At 38.2% G+C, this 25,863-nt stretch overlaps 1 protein-coding gene across 2 annotated transcripts; it reads left to right on the top strand.

Annotated features, from left to right (window-relative positions):
* Positions 1-2,397: 2,397 nt before the first annotated feature.
* Positions 2,398-13,456, top strand: hykk.2 (hydroxylysine kinase, tandem duplicate 2). 2 transcript variants are annotated; one of them, XM_036522129.1, is made up of 5 exons: positions 2,398-2,501; positions 9,012-9,320; positions 9,839-9,981; positions 11,632-11,812; positions 12,012-13,456. In XM_036522129.1, exons 2-5 carry the CDS (start codon positions 9,017-9,019, stop codon positions 12,452-12,454), a joined length of 1,071 nt encoding a protein of 356 aa, XP_036378022.1. In that variant the 5' UTR covers positions 2,398-2,501; positions 9,012-9,016; the 3' UTR covers positions 12,455-13,456. The 2 variants fall into 2 exon arrangements, with proteins under 2 accessions (XP_036378022.1, XP_036378023.1); XM_036522130.1 differs by lacking the exon at positions 2,398-2,501 and adding an exon at positions 2,515-2,619.
* Positions 13,457-25,863: the final 12,407 nt, after the last annotated feature.

The raw sequence follows: 25,863 nt of genomic DNA, 5'->3' as shown, positions 1-25,863 counted from the left end.
GTCTGCATGCATGCACGTGAAGAGTGTACTATATTTTCCCTCATAACAGTTAATTTGTTACACTCTGTGGTTTCCACATGATAAGGCATCGTTTAGCGAGGCAATATAGTACATTGATTAATGTGTGAAACCACTTATAGATATTTTCTACATTATGGACTATAATAATTATTTAGATAAGCACTCAATTAAATTTACAGATGATAGTATTTTACTGTCTTCTCTTTGAGAATTGCAAACAATTACAGACCTGTGCTGACTGACTCTACTGACTGATGTGAAAATATTCACTTTTGGCTAAACAACACCTTCGGCATATCAATTCTCTGATACACACACAGACCAATCAAAACTATTTCTCACACTACAAGTCTCACACTGCACCAGGAAGCAAACACCAAACACAGCATAGCACCATCTACCTGAAGTCATCTGAGCAATTTACAAACATCCAAATGAGTCACAGGGTACAACTGGGGAACTCCACCCCTACCTCAGTGGAACAATGCCAATTTGTTTCACTGCTGAGGGCTACAGCAGTCCTACAGCCTAGTCCTACAGCCTAGGACTCATCCTGCTCTCAGAACAAGCATCTTATCTGACCGGGGTACATGCTTTAACCATAAAGTTTAGTTACACTAAATTTCTCCTAATGGCACCTACCGACATACAAACATAGCCTCTTAACGTGTTATCAGCAGGACTGTCCTTGACTTGGAATGTACAAAGGATACCTTAATAAACATTAACCATAACACCCCATTAGCTAGCTTTATGGTTAGGTACAGCCAATGATCCACACTCTTATGTTAATCTGCCTGGGACAGCAGAACCACTGTTTCAGTCAGAGGACTCCTCAGGACCCCTCTTATTGTTAATAATTTATCTTATTGGACCATCGACATTGCAGTAAATTGCAGACACTTGTAAATTTGACTTTATTGCAAAAAAGACTAGTGATTGAAACGGCATGGTTTTCTAACTATTGACCATCTCCGCTTGATAACAAGATACATATCACGGTTCAGATTTCTTTGAGTCTTGAATTCCAGCAAATTTTTATTCTGGATAGATCTGTGCTCTGACAAGTCTGGCAAATAAATAAATGTCAATATAAAGTTGTCACGGTTTTTGTTTCTTTTTGTTTCTGCCTAATTAAACCGCAGTGGAATCACTAGGTCCAATGCTACCACCGTTTCTTACTGTGTGAAAGAAACGTTCATTCGCGGTAAAAATAAATAAATAAAGTAATTAAAAAACAAAAAAAATCTGCACTATTTGTGGTAGCATCTTTGTATCTTGACTTCACTGTATCGAAGTCTTGCTAAATTCTTAACCCTCCTGTTATGTTCAAATTTACTAACATCCGTTATGTTTGGGGTCAATTTGACCCCTGCAATTTAAACCTCCAGAAAATGGTGGAAATTAAAATTGCTACCCAAATTTATGTGTCAGATACTTTGTTTCTTTGTTGACTACTTAAATAGGCTTTAAATAACTCCTCTATGTCACTCTTACTGGCAAAGAGCTGTGAGAAAACCTCATTGGCAGAAAACCTTTGCTTAGAGTTTATTTTCAATTGAGAGAGAGAGCATAAAGAGAGAGCACACAGATCACCAAGAGGAATGGTTTTGAAGGCTGCTGTGCAAGCTTTTATATGTTTGCTCCTCCCCTACTGTCATGCGCAGACACAGGTGTGGGAAAAATAGTTCCCCTCCCCCACAGCACGAGAAATATCAAAGTTTTCATGGAAATTATGTTTTCCCCTCCCCCATTTCATGTGAACTGTCAATGGTTCTCACACTACTACAGGTTATTTTAGGTTATGGCCCTATAACAGAGGGAAGTCTTTTGAATATTATAAAATTGCATGTTGCAGTGTCCTCAATATCATCCAAAACAACCAAAACAAATGTGTGTAAAATGTTGATATTTCTTATATGTTTTATACAGCTAAAACAGCCTGGGGTCAGATTGACCCCAAACAACACCAATGCATACAACATGAGGACAGGGCATTAAAAACATATCATCATGTTAATTTTGTGTTTACCCAGTTGTCCCTATTAAATTAGGAAAAGTCATTAAATATAAAGCAAAAAAAAAAAAAAAAAAAAAAAAAAAAAAAATGATGTTGAGCATTTATTTAGAGACATTAAACATTGAATGGTGTCAAATTGACCCCAAACATAACAGGAGGGTTAAGAGAGCAGACACGCACCTTGGAATGCAGAACGAAATGGATCGTTGGATGCCACACTAAAAGTGAAGGGTACAAACTTGGGCACTCGCTGAAAGGGAGCAAAAAGTTCACTTTGTGGACTGGGTTATCGTTGACCATGTGACTCGGAACCATTTTGAGAGGAAGTGCCTAAGGCAAAGTCAGCCAAAATCCGATTGAGAAGCAGCCGTAGTCGTCCTTGGTAAAGCCGGGAAAGACTGCTTTGAAAGATTTGACACTGATTAGAACTCTGAAATGAACTCTGCCATCAACACAATAGGTTCGTATTCAAATTTGATGTATTGATTATTGTAGATCGTTCGGTGTGCTGGGGAACGACTACAAGCCAAACGCAACTTTGCTTGTACGTTATCGTAGTCTTCAACTGATATTAGCGGGTGAGTAGCATGCGTCTTTCTACTAAGAAACGCTTGTGTTGGCAAGTCGGGACTTACGTTGTGTGCTAGCTCGTTTACCACTCTATAGTTATTTTAACTATAAAGGTAAAACGAAGTAACGTTAGTCCCTCATTATCATACTTCCTTATTCGTCGTAGATATATATTATTAGCTAGAGATATTATTTAACAATGCAACTTAAATACAGCTAGCGACTAATGCAAAGTTCATTATCAGTCTAGTTTGTGGTAATAACACCCAAAGAATGACCAACTACCTAGCTAGTTAACAACTGTAATATTCCAAAAGGTGGGCAAACCTGTCACACTGTATAACTTCAATCAAGATGCATTCAGCAACTAGCTGTACCGTTATCTTTATGAACGAACTGTATAACAGCTGTTGTTTCGTTGTTCATACAGAAACAATTCATCAGTCCAGTCTTGCATGAAAACACGTTATTTTGGTTCATTTACAGAAATAATTGATGGCAGATTTTTTCTTACGTAAAATGGTTTTCTTTAAAAATACGGGACACATATGTGAAACAGTGACTTCCGCGTTTCCGTTTTTTAAAGAAACCCCTTCATTAGTCTTAAGTGCATTTCATCTCAAATCAACCAGTATATGGTGTAGTTCGCTAGCAGCAGCTAAAACAGAGCACCAATTCTGAACTTTTAAAAATACTATCAGAGTTGCTTAAATAGCAACGGTTAGCATTCATTATAAATACTGAACGTGCACTGCTCTTCTGCTAATGTGTCTCTGTTTAGGTATCGAAGATGTCAGGACCACAACGTATTGAAAGAAGTGGCGACGTATACAGATGGTTCATAGTGCGTTACATTCCAGAGGCATCATATTCTTGTTATTATTCACTAACTTCAGTTAGATACAGTGCCAAGCCTGTGAAACTGTTAGTGTTAGTCAAAGGCAGCAGCAGCAGGGGCGGATCCAGAACTTTTCACTTTGGGTGGGCAGGATGGGATCAGTAACTGTTGTGGGGTGACCAATTATGATTAGCAAAACTGTTGTCAGGATGCACATAATTTGGATCTAATTGTTGCTAATTCAAGTTAGGGTTGGCTCACATGAGACAGGATGTGTTTAATATAATACATTGTACTATAATTAACTTAATTGCGACTGGCTATTATATAGGTTATAAAAAAGGAATAATAATGTTGGAAGAATGGGAAAAAAAAAAAAATTTTATTCTGACGCACAGAGGAACATTGAGGGAGACTGACAATGTGAGACGGGAGAGGGATATACAGTTGAAGAAAAAGGGGCATTGTGTTTGTGTGTGTGTGAGAGAGCGAGAGATAATGTTTAACAAAGAATAAGAGAGTGAGAATGAGCTAAGAGAAAGAAAGCATAAAAGAAAGGTAGCAGTCACATTTTTTTACAAAGCCTTTATAGAACATTGCTATACTGTCACTGAGGTATTCAGGTTTACTCTCCCCCATTGCAAGTCTGCTGGTATAGAGTGATGTCCATCTTGGCTTTGAATAGCTTTATTTTGCAGTTGATGTGGTTCTTAGCAAAGAAATCTGCAGTAGATCAAAGATGATCTTTGATTAGTTTGACAGTGGAAAAGCTGTGTCCACAGGCAGAGATAATCAAGGGTATTGCAACTGCAGAGCTTGTGGAACACCTCTTTTTTTTTGCATTTTGGAAGGTTTATTTAAATGCACAGTATATTTTCCCATGTTGACATGTTATTGGTTCAAGTTTCTTTATTTATTTATTCAAAAGACATAGAGTAGACATACATGTACACATAGCACATAAACAGCAATTAGAAAAGCAAAAAAACAATCAACAGGACAGGGTAAGTGTGTGTGAGTGTGTGCGCGCGCGCGCACATTTCTTCATGTGAACGCGAATGTCAGTACATATGTGTATGCTACAGGTAGGTATGAGTAGCAGCGCTCCTGACTACAATGGGTGAAAAAAATCAGTTATGAGATTAGATTAGTAGTAAGCGATAAATGGCTCCCATGTTTCTAGGAAGATTCTGGATTTATTTATGACAGTCATGATTTATTTTTCCATTTGTAAATTATAAAACATTAAGGAGGCTGACAGAGTTGAATATATTGAAATGACTGACTAATGGGGTGGTAAAATCTATTGGCTAACTGTGAAAAGGGAATGAACTGGTTGTTTTGTAAAAATTGTCCAAGCATTTCAATACCTTTTGTGGACCATAATGAAAAGTGAATAGTTTTTATTGGTAATCAAATTAAGGTTATGCCATATAGGGGTGGATTAATCTAACTTGAACTTGAGGTTGTACATTCGATGGATCTTGAACCAGGCCTCCATAGTAAAGGAAATGCAGGGGTTGTTTAAGCATTTTAGTTTCTTTACAGAAACCTCTATAAAAGGCAAATGCTGCAGTTGGACTGGATTGCATGATAGTTGTTCAAGTTCTAACCATGTGGATGATGAGGTGGATTGATTTGAATTAATCCATTTTACTAAATACTGGAGTTTATAGGAAATGGCATGTAAGAAGAAGTTTGGTGCAGAGAGGCCTCCCAGTTTTTTTTTTTTGTCTTTTTGAAGGGTGGCTAGTTTGATGCGGGGAGGTTTATTTTTCCAATAGAATTTGTTCAGGGCACTGTCCAGTTTTGAAAACCATTTTGCATGAGGGAAGATAGGAAGCATGGAGAACCGATAATTAATCTGAGGCAATAATTTAAAAATGGCCCGTCTTATTTCCTATCGCATTCTCTCCTTATGGAGCCGTGATATTTATTTTGAATGATCAGAGTCACAATAAAGTTACAGAAAACGTTATTTGCTGTCCAGTGTCATTGTGTAAGTGTACAAACACAAAAATTATGCCCTCCATTCGAGTCCCAAAGCAGGAACTAGGCAATCTAGGGTTGTCTTGTTTTATTTCCCATTGCCGTCTCTGCTTCTGGAGCCATGTTATTTAAAAATTTTCACATGTACCCTCCAGAAGCAGAGAAAAGCACACAGCTAGCATCCTCCCAGGGTGAGAAGCTAGGGTTCGGTCAAAACCATTAGGCCCTCCGTTCGAGTCCCAAAGCACAAGCTCGGTGATCACGGGCCGTCTTGTTTCATTTCAAATCGCATTCTCTCCTTACGGAGCCGCGTTATTTAAAAACAGTCTAATGCCCCTTCAGAAGCAGAGAAAAGCAGCACACAGCGAGCATCCTCCCAGAGTGAGAAACTTAGCTATATACTTTCTGGCATCCCTTTCTTGCATCCCTTTCTTTACAAGCGTTGCAAATAGCAATTTTGTTATCTGTTTCAGATACTTCAAAATACTTCCATACAGCTGACATGTTGAAGCTTGTTGCTGGTGCTCATAATAAACAATTAGCGTCATCACGTGGGCATAGTTAACGTGTCACCTTATTGGCCAGGCACAAACTTTCATATCTGCCGATGCCGATAATTAACTTCTTAAGTTTTTATTGGCCGATACCGATGTCGTGCTGATATCATGCATCCCTATCTCTTTCTTTTTCTTTCCTTTTATGAGAGGTATATGAGATAATTTTGCCTAATTTTGATTTCTCATAGGATTACTAAGGTGCCATATATCACATAGCCCATTATCTTCTATATAGCGTTTAAGTATTCTACTGGCAGTGGAGGGTTTAAAGTTAGACAGAGTTCTTGACCTGTCAATGAGGTGGTTAAGAGTCTAATTAAAGTCCCCTCCTATTACGAGGGCGGAGTCTCAGTAAGAGTTGATTTCAGTGAATAAAACATGAAAAAAATCAGGGTCATCTTCATTTGGGCCATACACATTGACAAAAGTTAAGGCTCTTGTGTAGGAGACCATGGACTATCACATACTGTATCTGCCACCTGGGTCAAAAGTGGAATTAAGCATAGAAAAAGGGATTTCTCTATTAATTAAGATGGCAACCCCACTGTTTTTTGAATTGTAGGATGCAGAGAAAACTATAGAAATCCAACTATATTCAGTCAGTTTCATGTGCTCAACTTCAGAGAGATGAGTCTCTTGCAAAAAGGAGATACCAGCTTTCATCTTTCTTAATAATTCAATACCTTTGGTCCTTATACTAGGAGAATTGATTACATTGACATTCAGTGAGACTAAAGGGAACTTATTTGTAATAGACATAAATGCAAGCAACGCTATATAATGAGTTCTGTACTTCTGTGATGTGCGTGTGGGCCAGGGGTGTGTATGTGTGTGCATGTGTGTGCAAATGAATGTATGGGTATGTGTCGAACACCTCTTAATATGGCTTAATGAACACAGTAGGCTCCAGTAAGCTGGAGGGCCTCTGTATGCTGCTTTTCTCTTTCCTTTCCCAAATTCATTCAGCATGGTTCAGCTTGTGGCCTAGGTTATTAATGTTGATGTCAAAGATATGTGCAAACAAGAACAGAGCTGCTACTTGAAACAAGGTGTTGCTGGCGGGATTTATATTATGGTTTGTTTTTTTGACATACTTTTGAACATTCAACATCTTGTTGAGGATAGGGTGGAAAAGGCCCCTTTGAAAGCCATTTTTGTCTCCCTCAGACCGTCACTCACATATACACAGTATCTACCCAGTGTGGAGCTCACTTTTTATTGTCATTTTGAAGCAGTCTGCATTGCAACATTGTATTGTTCAGCAGTAACCAAGACTCCCTTCCAGAGCTGATCAAAGAAATAGATCTTGTAGAGTTCAAAAGTTTTCGCTAGGGTTTTGAGCAGCTTTTGCAAGATTAAGGGACTTAGACTGAAGCATATTGTCATGACTAACCTTCCCTGGCTTGAAGTAAAATGATGAAAATGGCTGTGAAAGGAATAGCTAACCTAAATGTGTGTTGTGAGGGTGCAGAAAAAACAACAATCAAACAAACCCAAAAAGTGGCACAACCTCCCAGTCCAATGGAACAAAGGTAAACTAACTTCTCAAGGGCCAGCTCTATCTTCTGGGTTCCATACCCACCAGAACCACAAGTGTTGGTTTGTTAAGTGTAGTTTATTTTTATTTGCCATGTGTTTAGACTTTGGATTATGGAATTCAGCAGAGGCAAGTCAGACCAGGTTGGTTCTTAAGCTTTATGTTTCTAAATATGAGTTTACTGAAAAAAGTAATCGCCTTATTCTACTAAGAGTGTCTTTTGTATTCATTTGATGTGTATATATGGATCTATAGGACATATTTCAGGGGATGGAGACTCACATTGATAGCTTTGTACTTTTGTGGTCTAGACACATGATGATCTGATTAACTGTCAGATATAGTGCCACTGGTGTACAGTCCAACCATCTGTGTATACGTTGACATGCTTGGTGGTGGTGGACACTGGTGGCTCTTGAGCTCTCTCTGTCTTAATGTCTAAGGCTTTTTTCAGCATTTGAATTTAATGAATGCATTTTTCTCAGTCTCTGTCTCTCTCTCACTCCTTCTTACTCTCCTGATCACCCTTTCTCTGTCTCTGTCCCCTGATCTCTCTGCCTTCTTTTTATTAGAGAAGGACATCCATGTACATCTGTTTCCAATTCATTCTTTACCTATTTAAAGTGTAATAAGACATTATTCACTCTAATCATTAAGCAAAAATAAGTCATAGTAACTGTAAATAAACTTCAGAATCAGTGAGCACTTTTCTGAATATCTAATTCATAGACCTATTTGTCTTTGCATGGAACATCTGATTCTCCAGCATCCACGTAATTTATAACAAGTCAGCTATGACTACTGAGAGTTACTGTTAGGAGGTGTGTGCCGTGTGTGCCGTTTACACTCCTACTTTGGTCTCATATCTCTGGTAGTTATATCACAGTTATTCATGTAAAAAATCTGAAGTTTAGTATCTGTATTCCAAGTTGTTTCTAAGATATAAAAGTTGGTGTTGAAAATGTTGGACATTTTTAAAATCTATTTTTTTTTGCCACATTTCCAAGGCCCCAGTATTTTAGTAAAAAATGTAGATCAATGCCAAAAGATTTATGGGAGCTAAAATGGACAGAGAGACCTCACATATAGAAAAATAATATTTAGTTTTACAGTCCCCGCTAAAATTAGGGATGAATGGTATTTCATTGCTGCAAAGAATGTAAGCAAATTACCCGGTTCTTAAAATTTGCAAATTATGTCAGTGTGTAGTGAATATGTACCAAGTTTAAGTTTCCTTGTGAAATTGTATAGAATCCCACCAAATATTTATGCATTGTGTATTTTCTGCACAAATATTGCTTTAACATTGCATTAACACAAGTATTGCACAGCTGAATTGGAGTTTACATGTAATTGTGCATGAGTGTTGTGATTTTCTATTTCAGCATATTATTTGTTATCTTTAGATGTGCTGTGTTGTAAGCTATGGAGTTAGAAGTGATGAAAATGCATGATTTTGCTCTCTTTCTCTTTGCACAGCTTAAATGTCAACCAAGAATTCCAAGCCAAATCTCAGCCAAGCCCAGGTCCAAGAGTTGGTTGGGCGGCTCTATGGGATGACTCTATCACAGGTTCGCCCCTTGCCTAGTTATGATGACCAGAACTTCTATGTGGCGGCTGCTGGAGGTGGAGAGTATGTGTTAAAGATTATGAACACTGTGGACAGTCAGAACCCTACACTGATTGAGATGCAGACTCATACCATGACCTTCCTGCACCAGCGGGGCATCCCGGCTCAAACTGCCCTGCCCACACTAACTGGACAGATGATGAGCCTGGAAGATATTGGTATGGATAAGCCCAGAATGTAACTGAAATCAGAACTCAGATTTCTGTGGCTATACTAATAAGCATGTTTATGCATGTTGAAGTATGCTAAGTAATTTGTTGGGCTTTTACACCCTGAATTTGGACCTACAATGCTTTGTTTCACATTTTGGACTCTACTGAACCAATAGTTATATCCTACATTGAGAATGATTTGGAATGACTATTTGTTGTTGAGGATTAGGTGCCGTAATGATCTATATCTGACTGAGGTGAAGTTTTAGTCACATGTCATAAACGGATAGCTCACATGACTCCCCTTTACTGTTTCATTAATAATATAGAATGTATCAACTGAAAATTATTTTGAATGTGTGATGTCAATAGTCAAAAATGTGTTTTCTGCTGTCATAATTGAGCAGAACTGAGGTGAAGTGAAAGGTATACCTACGGAGTCAGTTCATTTTTTCACTGTGCAAGCAAAAACCTACTACTAATATAATGAATGGTTTGAATAAGGTGTCCTTGTCTCTTGGCAGACTGTGGATCAGGCTGTCAGAAGTACTTGGTACGATTGCTGACCTACTTGCCAGGCACTACCATCGCAAAGGTCCCCTGCTCCCCGCAAATTCTGTATCAAACTGGGAAGATGGCAGCTATGATGGACAGGGTGCTGCAGGGGGTAAGGTTTTCAAAATGAAATATAATTTATTCATTTTGGTGATTACTAAGAAAAGAGAGTGCCATTTGGGGAAGTATGGAAGACATCTTTTACAAAAATGAAATGCAACTATTCTTTTAAACCCATGAAAGGTTGCTGGTGTAGAAGACACGTGAGGCTGTTTGAATCAGATTTGGCAGATGCACTATAGAAAATCACCCTAATGGAAAGCTGTAAATCCCTGTTTTGCGGGATGTCATCTTTGTCATCCTCCAATGTGTAAAATGTTATTTCTCTATTATATTATGTTATTTCTTGGGGCCAAGCTCCTGAAGTGTGTAGGCACCCAATCTTAAAAAATGTAAGGGGCAAAACATCAAAATGAACATAGGTTGTCTACTATTTCTGGTAAGATTTGTATTTATTAGGGGTCCAAAACTGGCTGAAGCTGGGAAGGATTATGGAGTAGGAGTATAGGTATCATGTTTGTTATGGTGGCACTGTGCACCTTTGTACACTTGGTCCACTTAGTACTAGTCTCCTTATTGCCTTATTGAACACCAGACTCATAGGTCAAACATATTTAATCTTCTGCTGTTATAAAATTATCCTAAAATACTTCATTGAAAACTCCTTCTCTGTTCAGTCTATCAACATTCAACTTATGTTAAATTGTTGTAGGGGTGGGGCTTGTCAAAATCAATCAAAAAAAGTTGCTTTGTGGCACATCATAGCTACAACAAGCCAGTGGACCAACAAAAGTATATTGCCTTTCAGATTGTATATGGAAAAAATGTGCAAGTTGGCCTGTGTGGACAGACCCATGACATTTCCTCACCTCACCTGTATAGTGCCAACACAAAATGCTGTTGACTTTCAGATGGTATCAAAATGGGATGGGATGGGATCCCAAATACAAGTTCAGTGATTAAAATAGACTGTATAGAAGGTCTAATTTAGAGTTCTGTAATTTAAAATGATTAAAAACCTTGCACGTCTCGAAACCTAACATAATTAGAGGTTATGCAGTTTGTCTAATCAGCAAATGTGTCGCTTTATAACATTTACATTTACATTTATTCATTTAGCAGACGCTTTTATCCAAAGCGATGTACAAAACTGCATATGGTGGGCAAACGGGCACAAGGGCAAGATGTGTACAGGTCGTACAATGCAGATAGTGCTAAAGCAGAGCACAAGGTCGGTGTAGTGAGACAGAACTAATCTGATCTATGGTTACATATATCGAATACAGTCACTGGGACAATAAAGTGCTGCTATACTACCTAGGCAAAAACATGCTACAAATATAACGTAAGAGATAGTGCTACAAGTACGAGCCAAGAATCTTAGATTTCAGATCTTAGATTTCATCTTAGAAGGTCAAAACGGCAAGGGTGTCAGTCCAGGTAGAGTCTGAAGAGGTGTGTCTTCAGCCCACGTCTGAAGGGTTGGAGTGAAGGAGTTGTTCTCAGGGTGGTGGGAGTTCATTCCACCACTGGGGGGCAATGATGGAAAAGCGACATTGAGAAGAGCATGGGCCTTTCGTTCTGTTGGTGGGAGGAGCGAGGCGTCCGGATGTAATTATAAATAATATAATGTTACATCCTTCTTCTACGAATTCTGCTTATTGAAAGAGCTGCTCAAAATTAATCTTGTGGTTTTTCACAGATGGAGCATCCCAACTTGTGGGTACTGCAGAGGAAGAACTTTATTTGGAATCTGTCTAATGTACCTCTCTTAGAACCCTACCTTCATGTAATGGATGGGGATCCTGTGCAGCAGGTGGTAAAGGAAGTCATTGAGATGTACAAGAGACAAGTCCTTCCAAATCTGGGCTCCTTCCGCAAATGTGAGTTCCTCCACTACCAAACTCTGATTACTTTGTTTACTTTGATTACTTTGAGTGTCTTGTAGTCTGTACTCTTAAATTTCACACTGAATATTGTCTGGTGAAATTGTTTGGCATGCAGAGACACAAAGCTGTTTTGAAAGATTGTCTAATGCAAGTGTTATTCTTATGACAATAAGCAGAGTGGCATTCTTTGCAGGTATAAATCACGGTGATTTCAATGACCTGAACATCTTGGTTGAACCTGATGATCTGGAGGGCTACAAAATCTCTGGCATTCTGGACTTTGGGGACATGAGCAGTGGATACTATGTCTTTGAGTTGGCCATCACTATCATGTACATGATGATCGAGAGCCCCAATCCCATAGAGGTGGGAGGGCCTGTGCTGGCAGGTTGGGAGAGCATCATCCCTCTGAATGAAGCAGAGCGGAATGCCCTCTACCTGCTGGTGCTGGGCCGCTTCTGCCAGTCCCTGGTTTTGGCTCGCCATTCTGTTACTCTGCAGCCTGAGAATGAAGAGTACTTGATGATAACTGCAAAGACAGGCATACGACATCTGATCCGACTGTGGGAGCTGGGCAAAGACGAAGTGGAAAGGAGGTGGTTCCAAGCAGCTAGAGTGTACTCAGATGGGAAGTGATGACAGAACAGGGAATAGGACGGTCACAGTCATATCCTACATGGAAGGGCAATGACATTGATAATTCTGATGCTTTCATGCCCATTTAAGCTATGTGATCTCTGTGGCTCATAGAGGAACAATCTTATTGGACGATAGAGGAACATTCTAGGAAATCTAGTGAAGCAAGGTTTTCTATGCTCATCCCTTGCATTACCCTATTTTTGAAATCAGGATCATCTGTATTAACTATGCAACTTTTTCTCAACACAAAGGTTTGTAGAAATGTTTTTTTTTTTTACATTTCCTGGGAAGGTGTCTATCACAAACAATTGTCTTATCTATTTGAATGCAAAATGCCAAGGACCTCATTAAAACACCATGCTGTGCCAAATACTGTTGATAGCATGCTTTCAATTAACAGTACAGTGTCACCACACAAAAAGGTTTTCAAAGACCAAATTATAAGGTGCTCTGGGATAATCATTCTGTCCCAATCTGCTGGATGTGTAGACTGTGTATTTATGCTGGTCTTATGTCATTTGTAGCTTGTATTTCCCCTGTGTTTCTTTTGTATGGTTGTACATGTGTGTGGTTGGTTGTATGGAACTGTTATGCTTTTGAAATGGTCACAGAGGCTTGGTGTTGAAGTTATAACTTGAAGTTATAAAATGTTCCTGTGGATTAACAGGGGAATAGAAAAGTGACAGAATAAAAAATGAACAAATATTATAATAACGAAAGAATATTTGAACATGTCATGGCAAATATTGACTCTAATAAGATGTTAATACCACCTAAATGCTCAATTTGTATCATTGCATTTAATATGATCATTTGTTTGTGACATAATACTGGAAAATAAGATGATGCTAAGGTCTACACATCCGTCCAGGGCATGGCTTTCTGGACTAATACATCTAACTGCAAAGGACATGATGTATCACTAAACTTCAGATAGCTGTATGTGCATTAATTTTCTATGTAATACATCAGTCAGTTCCCTTTGAAGGTTAATAAAGTACTGGCTCTGAAAAGTTTCTGTCTGCCCATTTTGGAGTACTCATTGCGTTCTGCTTTTACATTTTAAGGTGTAGTCTCAGGTCTGTTTGTGATTTCTCAATGAGACAGGATCTGATGTATGTTTTTATAGGGTGCATCTAAAACCACTCAAACACTTGATTCATATCTACCCATTCAGAGTCTTCCAGTTTTATGGAATCCCATTTCTTATTTTGCAGGTTTGCACCTTTCCTGCATTTAACCATACTCAGCTGAAGGGAATTGCCCATAACTTTGTATTGTTACATTTAAGTCACTGATATAACAGGACTGAATTAGTTCAGGGTAGTAGGTAATTAGTTTCCTGGAAATGCGTTCATTGATGAATTATTATTGGTAATTAGATTTTCTCACTTTCATTGAGACATGCTAACCCACAACATCAAAGTAAAAAGAAAGGGCAACACACTCCTGAATGTTAATTTAAAATGGAAAAACTAAAACGCATTGGTTTCATAAGTTTACACACCCTTTTTAAGGGGAGTTGTGAATGTGCTCAGGTCTAACCATTCACCACCCAAATCATGCCCAAAGCTAGATGACTTCGCTTGTGACCAGCTGAACTGATTATGATTATTTCAGGATAAAATCAGATGCTCCTGTAGATTTTCTCAGCAACATTCATTGTTTTTAGTGCATGTTAGTGTAAGGAAAGAACTGTGGGCAATGAGGAGCTACCAAAACACCTCTGGAAAGAAATTGTTGAGGACAGGGTTATAAAAAAGATATCAATGGCCTTAAATATGTCATGGAAGGCAGTAACAACCATAATCAAGAAATGGATTAAATATGGCAGCAATGGATCTTGCCTATATCACGTCCCTCCAAGATTGATGACCATGCAAGGAGGAAACTCCTCAGGGAGGTCAAGAGGCCAACAGCAACATTAAAAGAGCTGCAGGACTTCATGATAAGGACTGGCCACCATATGCACATGAAATCTGAAACTATTTCAGTTGTGTTCCCCACAAGTCTGAGCTGTGGGGTAGGGTGGCAAGGTAGAAGCCACTTCTCACAACGAAGTAAATCCAGTGTCATCTGAATTATGCAAAAAGACACTCTAGTCTCCTGTTACCATGTAGGAAAAGATCTTGTGGTCTGAAGGGACTATGGTAGAACTTTTTTGCTGTAATTCCAGACAATATGTTTGGTGCAAAGCAAACACGGGCCATCAGGCTAAGAACACAGTCCCTAATAATCCCTAAACTGAAGATGGGGAAGAATTTCACCTTTCAGCAGAACAATAACCCAAAGCACATGGCCAAATCCAAAGTGGAGTGGCTAAAATCAATGTCCTGGAATGAGCCAGTCAGAGCCTTAACCTTTTTGAATACCTTTGTTCATATACAGTCCCCTTGCAATGTAAGTGAACTCAAACTCTACTTCAAAGAATGGGAGAGAATTGTAAAATGTAGATGTAAGAAGTTGGTAGAACCTTATCCAAACAAACTGACTGCAGTTGTCAAAGTAAAAGGTGCTTCCACCAAGTATTAATTTAAGGGTGTGCAGCTGTATGGAATGCATTCAAAGTTTTTCATTTGAAATCCTTTTTTTTTTGAAAAACTGATTTTCACTTAAATGTTGTTGGTTACAATGTGTAAATAAAGCTAAATAAGTCTGACTTGTCTTGAATTCAGCTTTTTAGTCACCAAAAACAAGAAACTTTAAAAGGGTGTGTAGACTTTCTAGATCCATTGTATTTGTGATATGTTTACATCAGGTTGTATCTAATTAATTTAACAAGTGTAATGGCCTCATAAAAAGTTTCAGTGTACCTTTATGTCCATAATCTTTAGTTCACTTAATCTTAAGCTAGGTAATTAATTGGAATTGGAGGAGATTGAAATGTATCTTGATACCACCTTAAGCCCCAACAACAGCTTATTTGGTCATCATTTAAGTCTCTTACGAACATAATAATATATAATTTGTTATTTTTAAATTAATTCATTGCAAGGTATTATTTATTAAAATAAATAATAACTTGAACTAAATTTCTTTTTTACTTTTTTTTGTCAATTCAGACTTCTTGCTGGAAAAATTTGCTGTGTACTCAAAAGAAAGTAGTCTGTTCCTGTAGGTAGTTGTCAGGTGGTGAAGTAGGTCTGCAGAGAGCGGGACACCATGTGTGCCAGTTATTCAGTTAGGAGGGATGACTGCATCATGTTGCTGGTGCTGGTGGCAATTTATAAAAAAAAGTAGGGCTGGAAAAATAAAAGCAGCACGGGCTGAGCTCTGGAGAAACCATGACATGAGTCTGTAGCTGCACTTAAATTAGCAGAGTGTAGGAGAGCATTGTTTATTTTTGTGTTGGTGTTATGCGTTTTATGTTGTTGAAGGTAATTGTTTTGAGCCTGGAGAACTGTGGTGCTGTTTTAGCTGAAGAGACAAGACTTGCTGGAGACTCTTGCTGGAGAGCCAGGCTTGCTATTGAGGCTACAGCACTTTCCAGGGTGGTATTTCTGAGCAGATAAAGCACACATTTAAATAGATTCTGATGGCATGTGTCTGATGAGGGGATAAGGGGATAGCTCACTCTAAGTTCTCACTTGTTAGCAGGAGGTGTGAGTTTAGGTGTCCTGGTTGAACAGACATGGAGTCAGCATGGTTCCAAGAGAAATTTGTGTGTGTGTGGGGGAATGGCATCATTACCTATAGGGGGTGCTCCTCATCCTGACGTGAGGGTGGTGACAGATTGAAAAGAGAGAGTTTGGTAGTGGAACTTTACCAGACTGATTGCACTTGTTTGGACCTCCATTGACTTATTAACTGTGTAAATAAAAATTGACTATTGCGACATTACCTGTAGTGTCTTGGTGGGCTGAGGACAAAAGATCCTCTAGTGGGGAGATCTGGGTCCTGCTAACTTGTGAGATAGCAGGCACTGTCCAGATGCACTAATCTTTATAAAATTTGGATGGGCTTATACCTGACATACCCTAAATAGGCATAAATTCATTTTTATTTTTCAGAAATGATGCCTCTGAACAAGCAGAACATCAGTGCTAAAGCATCCATGTTTGCAACTACAGTGCTGCCTGACAGTGATGGACAATATAGCACTGATCCAAATGATTATTTTATGAGTATATACTAAATAAGTCCCTTTTGTAGAAATTGGCCCTCCAGCACTTTCATACTTCTCCAAATGTCACCAAACTGTGTACTTAAAATGTTTGTGGAACAGTTTTGAGATCTTTATTTACTTTATCATCACTTCAACCAAATGCACACTATGATTTTATCCCAATTTTAGCTCTTTTCATAGCTGTTAAGAGATCGCTACAATTCTTGTTGAAATTCATCCCATGCATGCTAAAATTCTACCTATATAGTTTTCCAGGTGTGTACAAGTAAAGATAATTTCTGTTGTGAGAACCTACCAGCTGTTCTGGAAGTTCAGAAAGTGTAGAAATGTTTGCATAATTGAGTTCATTGTTTGGCATCAGGAACCATGAGGTACAGTTTAGAGCAAATAAAAACAAGAAACAAGAAACATCCCTTTATACTGTGTTATGCAGAACCACAGCAATAAGAAGTGAATAAGCTATGGAAGAAAGGCTCTCCTTTTTATTGAGGAAGACAATGAGGCACTTACTGAGCTGTGGTGAAAGCATTTTTTTAATCCATTCTCAGACACAAATATTTGGAATAAGCAAAAAGAAAGAGTCAGGTGGAATAGTTGATCACGAGTGATTATTTTAGATTTTTTTTTGTTCTCCTGTTTCTTCTTAGAGGAGGCTAAGTACTCTGTAACCTTAATGGCAGCACCATGGAGCAGTGCATGACACCATATGGCTTGTAAATTATTACTAACTTCTGAGATGATGACACAATATAACCCTGTTTTAAAAAAACACCAATTCTACAGTATTGTGTTTGTAAAGCATGAAAATTTCACTTTCAGTACATGTAGGATTAAAAAAGAAAGTTGTAATATGTAGGCTTAAGGCAGAATGGCAGTTTTAGATGCACAGTTAAAAACAAAACATGGAAGGGGATGTAATCAGTGAATTTTGTGTTTTGTTTCCTACACTGTTCATGGAATATTCAAATCTTTGTGCTAAATAATATCAATTTGCTCAGACCTGAGCTGCTCAATGCATTTGCATTATCAAATATAGCCTGATGGTAAATCAAAAATCTGTGTCAAACATTCATGGTGGTGTGTAACTGTGATGCAATATTTACTACAGATTGATGAGAAGATGAATGAGTACAGCTGGACTGCCTGTGTCATACATTGTCAAACAGTTCTGGGGAAACTGACCAGTATTACTCTGGTAATGTCATATATCAAGGCACCTCATTGTGGAAAGGGTTATGCTATTAATGTTGCACACTACACTTACTCTTACATGAGGAGTCTATTTTTTAATCATTATTAACTGATTATTTTTCAGTTTACATCTCTGGGCAGAAAAATTAATATCTAATTCATGATGGGAAGTGAAATATTACTGACATATGGTGTCCTATGGTGACCATGCAGAAGAAAATGTCCAATATTATGAATCTGTCTTGTTTTTTTTTTTTTTACGAAACCCTGGCTCTTGCAGTTCTGTTGGAAACCTGTGTAAGACTTTTACCATCCACAGAAGAAAACAGAGGGAAGGTGGGTCTAGTAATGGGGAAGTCAAGTCTGCATTTGTGAACTTGTTATGAACTGCTGAGTTCAAGTGCTGAGTCATATTTAACACTTCCTGGGTTTGCTTGTGGTTGCTTCGTGGGTACCTGTAACAAAGGGGAAAGGAACCTGGGTACAGTCATGAAATCAAGTAATATACCTGGTTTACATTTTCCCTTTATTTGTATAGCTATACACAATAATCCTAACAATCTGTAAGCATAATGGTTAAGCTAATTTCTTTCAGGATAAATCCAAGATGGATACATTACAGCACTATACAATTTAGAGACATTTAGATCATGCCTACCTGCTGTAGGGCAATCAGGGATCTGCAGCCAGTCATGTTGTGACAAGAGCTGCAATGCCAGCTTCAGCATGACCCAGGCATGTCTTTCACTGCCATCTGTGCAGAAGCCAAGGCCCTGGAATGTGAGCTGACTCATGAAGGAGAGGCATTGGCGTGTGCCCATATCACCTTCATCAACCACTCCAGTGCACCCCCCCCTTGTTACCAGACTGTCAGCAGCTGAAGCTATAGATGCAACAGGAGCTACATCTACAGGAACATACTGCAGCACTGCAGGAAATCCAAAAAAAATTCTTGAAAACCATGACAAGGGATTTTGAATAGCAACTGCCACTATCAGTGGGAGTCCTAAGGTTGGCCCATTTGTAAGGATTTTGGGGTCCTGTCCCCACATACGAATAACACCTTTGGGTTCTGAGTAGCCTCAGCCTCAGTGGGGTGTGCAACTGAGAACGGGTGCTGACAATCATCCCCAGAAAAGCCCTCTTTAGTCGGTTAGTGCCCAGAGGTAGCAGTTGTCATCACAGGTTTATGAATCCCCTGCATAAGTAATACAGGCTCACAAGTAACAAAGTTTAGTTATTCTCTATTTTGGAGGTGTTTTGGAGACTTGCATCTTCGAGGCCCTGGTGAAATCCCTTGGCCCTGAAGACAGCCAATAGCTTACAGATTTATTACATAAATTATTGTGAAGGAGAACCTTCACCACCTCTCCCTTGAACCTAATTGTTGTCAATCATTGTTAATTGTGTGCACCTGATGGTGATTTGTAAGGGAACAGCCTATTGGGTAACAAGCCACACCTGACTAATTGAATGTGAATTAAATACAGATGTGGCTGCAGAGCAGGGAAGGCTTACTTTGTCCCTGCTGTTGGTGTGCATAGGCTGGTTTTCTTTGTTTTGTTGGTTGGGTTTTATAATAAATAGTGATGGGCAGACAAAGCCTTGTGAGGCTTTTGAAGCTTCTTCCTGATTGTGCCGAAAAAAGATCCGAAGCTTCGAATGAAGCATCAAAGACAGACACAGTGACATCAGGTGGTCTGCAGAAATTACAGCAGCAGAAATTACAGCAGAAATTAAATATTAAAAATATTTTTAAACATATATTTGTGGCTACAATGTCTGAACATTACAATTAATGGATAACAGGTGGAAATGTTCCCACACTCGTGATCGATGCTTTCCACTTGTCATCTCCATATTTTACACATCAATTTATCTCGGCTCACTATGAAACACAGAAAACCTGCCAGTTCTCTCTCCATTGTTTTTATCACTAATGAGGTATGGGATAGCGCCAAAACTTCGAATCGTTCAGTGAAGTATGAAGCTTCGGACGTCATCAGTCAGGTGGAAATGGCATTTTGATACAAGCTTCAACACACTGTTTCGAACCAGTATGCTTTGTGAAAGTCAAGCAAGCTTCGGTACCTCGGTGTCGAACGTCCCATCACTAATAAATCGTTTCTTTTAACCATTGCTCTTTTCTACTCATTTATGAGAGAAGTGTTGGCCAGCTTTTCTACAATTACTGAAATGGGATATCACCAATAAATTGAAATATTATCTGTGGGGTGCAAATTTATGGTCTACACTGAAAACCAACCAATGGTCAACTTAAAGACAGCAAAACTTGATGCTGTTGGACAGGTAGGTTTCTGGGTATGGTACAGCAAAATCTGAAACCAATAAGAGGATGTGGAGAAAGAAAAACAAAATCTCACTGAAAAACATTCTTGGGAATGAGATCCTTGTCTTCTGGCTGTGAGATCCATACATCATGGTAATCAGATTCTATATTTATTAGTTATCAAGCTGCTCTTCACCATGTCAGAAACAATGCTTCAGAGCAGTAGCTTTGATGGATCTAGATGTGTAAATCTGTCAGAGCAGTTTGAAGTTCCTTTTTGCTAATTAAGATTTATAATTTAGACTTTAATTTAAACTTTTAAATTTTTCAGAAAATTTTTATGCCTGATGAAATTAACAATGTCCACAGCTCTGTCCAGTACATCTGACAGTTCTTTCGACAGTGTCCTTGCAGCTAGTGCCACCCTGTGAAGGAAGCAGTGAGTGTTTTGCATGTTCAGGTTTCGCGCTCTGACCCTACTGATGAAACCCTTGGCACTACCCATCAAGGCAGCAGCCTTATCAGTGCAGATAGTGATACAGTTCTTCCAACTTAATCCCCCCTGTTCAACATACTCAGGTGTCAGACAATAAATCTCCTCTCCGGTTATTTTGTTAGGCATTAGTTTGTAAAATAAAAAAATTCTCTCTGATATGGTTAAATAACAGAGAAAACACATAACAGAAATAACTAAAAAATGCCAAATGAGTAAATGTAAATATATTCAAAACCTGTCTCTTGGTGCTTAAGTGAACAGCAGTTTCTTTAAAGGCCTGACAAATTTGAACAAATCATTAGTTTAGTTCAGTCATTAGTCTAGTTCAGTTACCACACATACAGTATATCAACTCCATGCACTTTCCATGGCAAACTTAACTTATGTCTTGATGCATCCATGGCAGTTTTGTGAGGGTCAGCTGCAGAAGCATTGTACTTTTATATTGCCTTAGTTAATCTTTTCACTTGTGTCATCTGCTTGTTTTTTGTCACCTTTGTTGTGGTCTGTAATTTAATATTTTATGATATGGATATTTTAATATGAATAGATGCCAAACATTGATGGTTTCATTGAACAACAGTGATTATTTTGTTCAATCTACCATGTTTCCAGAAGGGTTCATTTTTTTGTTAAAAAACTATACCAAACAGTTCCTCAACTGTTCATTGCAACAGCAGTCTGTAATAGCACCAACCTTTGTTGTAAAGAGAATTGAATGAATGAATATGAAAAACAGATACATCAGATAAATAAACAGATAAATAAACAAGAGGAGTCAGAAAAGTAATTAAGGGCTTTGCCCCAATTGGTCCCTGCAACCTTTTTTGTTTGGGCTTGCTAAACATTATTTATGCTGCTAACTTATCATCCATTTGCTGAAGAACACTTGCTCCATGCTAAAAGGTTGAGCCGTTGAGAAAAAATTGACGTCATGACGTCCACGCAAGTTATCACAAATGACAGGGAGCAAGGTCATTGGACAAACAAATTAGCATTTCCCAACAAGCCTTCTTCCTTCGTAACTTTTGAGAAGAAAGCAACCAAATTAAATAAGTGGTGGATAGAAATAATATTGTTTTTAATAAAACATGCAATTTTGGAACATTTCAAGAAGGAAAAATAAAAATGCATAAAAATAGGCTATTACTCAAAACCGTACGTGTTATACACAAGGTGGGAAAGTGGTATATATAGCTATCACAATTACAAGTAATTTTAGTGATATTGTTGAATGGTTACTTTGAAAACTGTGTGAAATGGTCAATGCGTGACAGCGCCCACCCACAGTAGTAAAGCAGCAAAAAATCACTTTCCAACATGGGCCCCTGACAGCTTCTGTGCCCCGGTGCACTGCACTGGTTGCACTGTTGATATTTACACCAGTACATGCAACCCACATTTTCTACATTTGTGCTGTATACTTCTGGAAATGACAATAGAATGTCAGCCTTTTGTGTAATCTGAAGAAATGCATAGAAAGAGAAGTAAAAATTAAGTTAAAGAAGCTAAATATTTCACAATCTATCTATATAATTTAAATGAGCTTCAACAGCAGGCGTGTCTTCTGGTTTGTCCTGTTATCAGGCTGAGACCTCTCAATAGTAGGATATCCCTACAAACAGCATTCCCAAGGTCCTCTTCATCCAGTTTGGAGTTTATGCAAGGATGCCTTTGTGGCCCACATACAAGATCTACAATAAGGACAACCAGGTTTCTGCAACAGTAAAAAGTATGTTTGTTTGATGGTGGAAATGCAAATCATGATGCTTATCTAACAGACTGATAAGATCTATATTCTACCCACTGGATCTTTTATTAATTTTATTATTGACTTATCCTTCCATTTATTACTCCATTCATTATCTACTTGCTAAAACCATGCCAAATATAGAACTGTAAGGTCTGTCTGGAACACACTAAATGGCCAACAGGAACTGTCTTAGAACAAAGGGTCATCACCATATTAAAGAGTTTACTTTCATGTCACTCTGTCCAAATACAATTACAAATACAACTATACAGGTGTGGTCTAAATGCCACCTTGGTATTTATGTGAACGCTCTTCCAAGCCTACACAGTCTTAGTTCAGGTACTGTTTGCGTAACTTTGACACCTGGGGAATAAACCTTGTCTCTGCTAGACGGGTCTCATCTGATTCATCTGAAGTAGAACCTAACAAGACTAATTGTTGTGAAATGACACTTTTCATCTGGCTCCTTACATAGTCCACAAAAGGTACTTCTTCATCATTTCTGAGGAACCTGTCATAATAAGCACGATCATCAGTCTTAAAAATATCATAACTATATACAGTATATAATTAATTAGGAATCAAATCTTTAATTTGAAATAACCACTTGACAAATGTCAGCCATAAAATACAAAGTGCAAAATTAACCCCTTTGATTTCTACAACTGGTAATATTTTAGTGTACCAGAGGTTGATGCCACACACACATTTTTGGTGTTCTGCTTGACAAAGTATATCCTCTTAAAAATAGCAAAAGAAAAAAAAAAAACTCTTTTCATCGTGCATGAGTTCAATGAAAATGGCCATTCATTTGGACAAACAGAATCAAATATTAATGCTGAAAAATGTTCTCACATTTTAGATGAAAAATCATTACTTTCAGAGAATGAAAATTATGTTTTATTCAAGCATTTAAATAAATAAATTTAATCAGTCTGGTACCTTATATATATATCTCAAGAAACTAAACTATTGTAAATGATAAAATGAGTAGGTCCTGAGCAGAAAAAATTGGAGAAATGTTCATGAATGTTAAGAGCTAATCTATTGTTAATGATGCTTTATGTTTGAAATTGCTAAGCATCAAAGTGTGACAGTATACAAATGCTAAATTACCACTGACTGATAGCTGGCAAATTCTGGGAGTCACATGTGCATACTTTTGCATTGTGGGTGGTAGCAGACAATTTGTGTGAGAAAAAAAATCCTAAAAAACAATGCAATTGGACAATGGACTGGGGTGCATTTGAATAACAAAGAGAGTAGCCAACAGAGCAGAATAATCTGTTACCTGCCCAAAGGCATTACTCTATCCAGAATATCAAAAATCTGTAATGTGGTGAAAGAGAACAATCACTTAAGAACACAAAGCTTGGCTTAACACCACATCTAGCAGATGTCTGTTATTACTAATAAACTCATAATATTAATACCTATAGATGTCCAAAATGCACACAAAACAAGCTCATCAGCATCTTTACTGATGAGGTATGCATCTCTACTGGTGACACTTGCTGACATGCAGTAAAACAAGTGTGGACTAACATCATCATATGTCAACTTTTCAGGAGAACAGGATGACGTCATTTGTTGAGAAAAGCATCTTCTTTGAAGGAGGACTGTGGGTGCACAGTCAAAATGAATGAGGTCATAGTTTTAACAAGCAGCCACAGTCTGAGTAAAATAACTAATTTCATGAGCAGTTATTCCTCAGCTGCAATAAAACTGACAGTTATCAAATCTATATGTTGCTCATTTAACACTTTGTACAACCTCGGTTCAACAGCCGGTACAAAATAATAAATAAATTCAGGCTTGATAAATTGTATACATATAGCGTATATAGCGTATAGCATATATACTCTGATGCATAAGAAAAGTAAATGCAGCCTGTTGACAAAGACTGATACTGAGATGCTAGTTGTCTTGTCAATGAAACATATTTTTTGTCTTTGTATTCCTAAGGGATATTATTATGTGTTGCTCATCCTTTTTAAATGGCTTTTTGTGTCTTAATGATGTTTCTCTAAACTGTTGACTATTCTTCAGATGCCACTGCATGGAAATAGCATCTTCTAATATGTGTGTGTGTGTGCGCGTGTGTGTGTGTGTTTGTGTGTGTGTGTGTGTGTGTGTGTGTGTGTGTGTGTATTTGTGTGTGTGTGTGCGTGTGCCTGTGTGTGTGTGTGTGTGTGTGTGTGTGTGTGTGTGTGTGTGTGTGTGTGGTAAAACAATAAGAGGAGCTGTCACTGAGGAGTGGTATTTTCCACAAAGATGGCTCCAACACCTCCAAACTGCTCTGACCAGCTTTGCGAATACCTATCATAGATTGCCTACTCGTCAGGAACACATAAAAGAAAGCTGCAAGTCTGTGTGGGGTGGAGAGTTTAGGAGAGCTTGCTGTGTGTAGAACTGCTTTTCTGAGTTTTTCTGACTGTCTACTTGAGAACAATCTTTTTTGTCTGAGTGTCTGAGTACCTGTTTTGACCCATTTGCCTGTGTGAGTACCCTTGCCTGGATGTCTGAATTTCCCTGATTGTGTGCTGCAGGTAAGCAGCTTAGCTGCACAGCCAGATGGATAGGGGTAACCTTGTTGAAGTTCAGCTAAACCTTGAGCTAGTGTTTGATGTTTCCTGTTGTTTCTAACCCTTCCGTGGTTGCAAACCTATCATTGGGTCACTATATAACGTCTATATATTTATTTTGTTGGACTTCATTCCTCTGAATTTCCATTCCATATTTTTGATCTTTGAAGCTGTGCTTTCTGTGTAAACTGCATGTAATGGTAAAAATGGCTCCCCAGCAGTAGGCAACTGTAATCTTAAGTGGGTTAAAAAAAGCTCTGCAAATATCACCCTCAGACACAGTAACTTTAAGATAAGAAACTAATCTCATTGGTTAGCATGCTGATTGATGTGAAATACAATTTTTTGTTAGGGTTAGTCAGGTTAAGTAGTATAGGATGAAGCTGAATTGGACAATACTGCATGTAAATAATGTCATTATAGCAGATGTTTGAAGATGAAGCAGAACTGGACAACATCATTGAATGAGTTACATAATTTGACTGGAGGAACTGAACAGTATATTGAAGTGTACAAAATTTGGTGAAGATTTGCACAGTTCTTTGGTGCATTTACATTATTTGGCCAAATTCTCCTCCCAACATTCTCCTCTCTTGTCACCACCCTCTGACTAGGGCGCACCAAGAGCACACAGCTACAGATGTGCAGTTTGACAGCCGAACTTGCTCAGTGTATGTTCTTCCCATAGTCCAAGGGTAGCAGAAGTAATTTGGTAAGTTTGAAACATTATATATTTTGCCCTGTATAATAACCTGCAACATTTGACCATGACGACAATATTCTACAAGCATTTATATTTATTCTTTTCCCAGACTTGCAATCTGATACATTTGTACTTGCAGTAAGGAGACTTGACCAACAGTCCAGATCCAAAGCATTTTAACTTGAACTGCTTCGTAAAAATTTTATTGTCATTTACAGAAAAAATAAACCAGTTATTGGTGTATTTATAGTAACATGCACTG

Source organism: Megalops cyprinoides, chromosome 2 (genome assembly GCF_013368585.1).
Source record: "Megalops cyprinoides isolate fMegCyp1 chromosome 2, fMegCyp1.pri, whole genome shotgun sequence".
In the NCBI taxonomy this organism is placed as follows: Eukaryota; Metazoa; Chordata; class Actinopteri; order Elopiformes; family Megalopidae; genus Megalops; species Megalops cyprinoides.
Note: the sequence above shows the minus strand (reverse complement) of the source record. Positions and strands in the feature narration are given on the sequence as shown.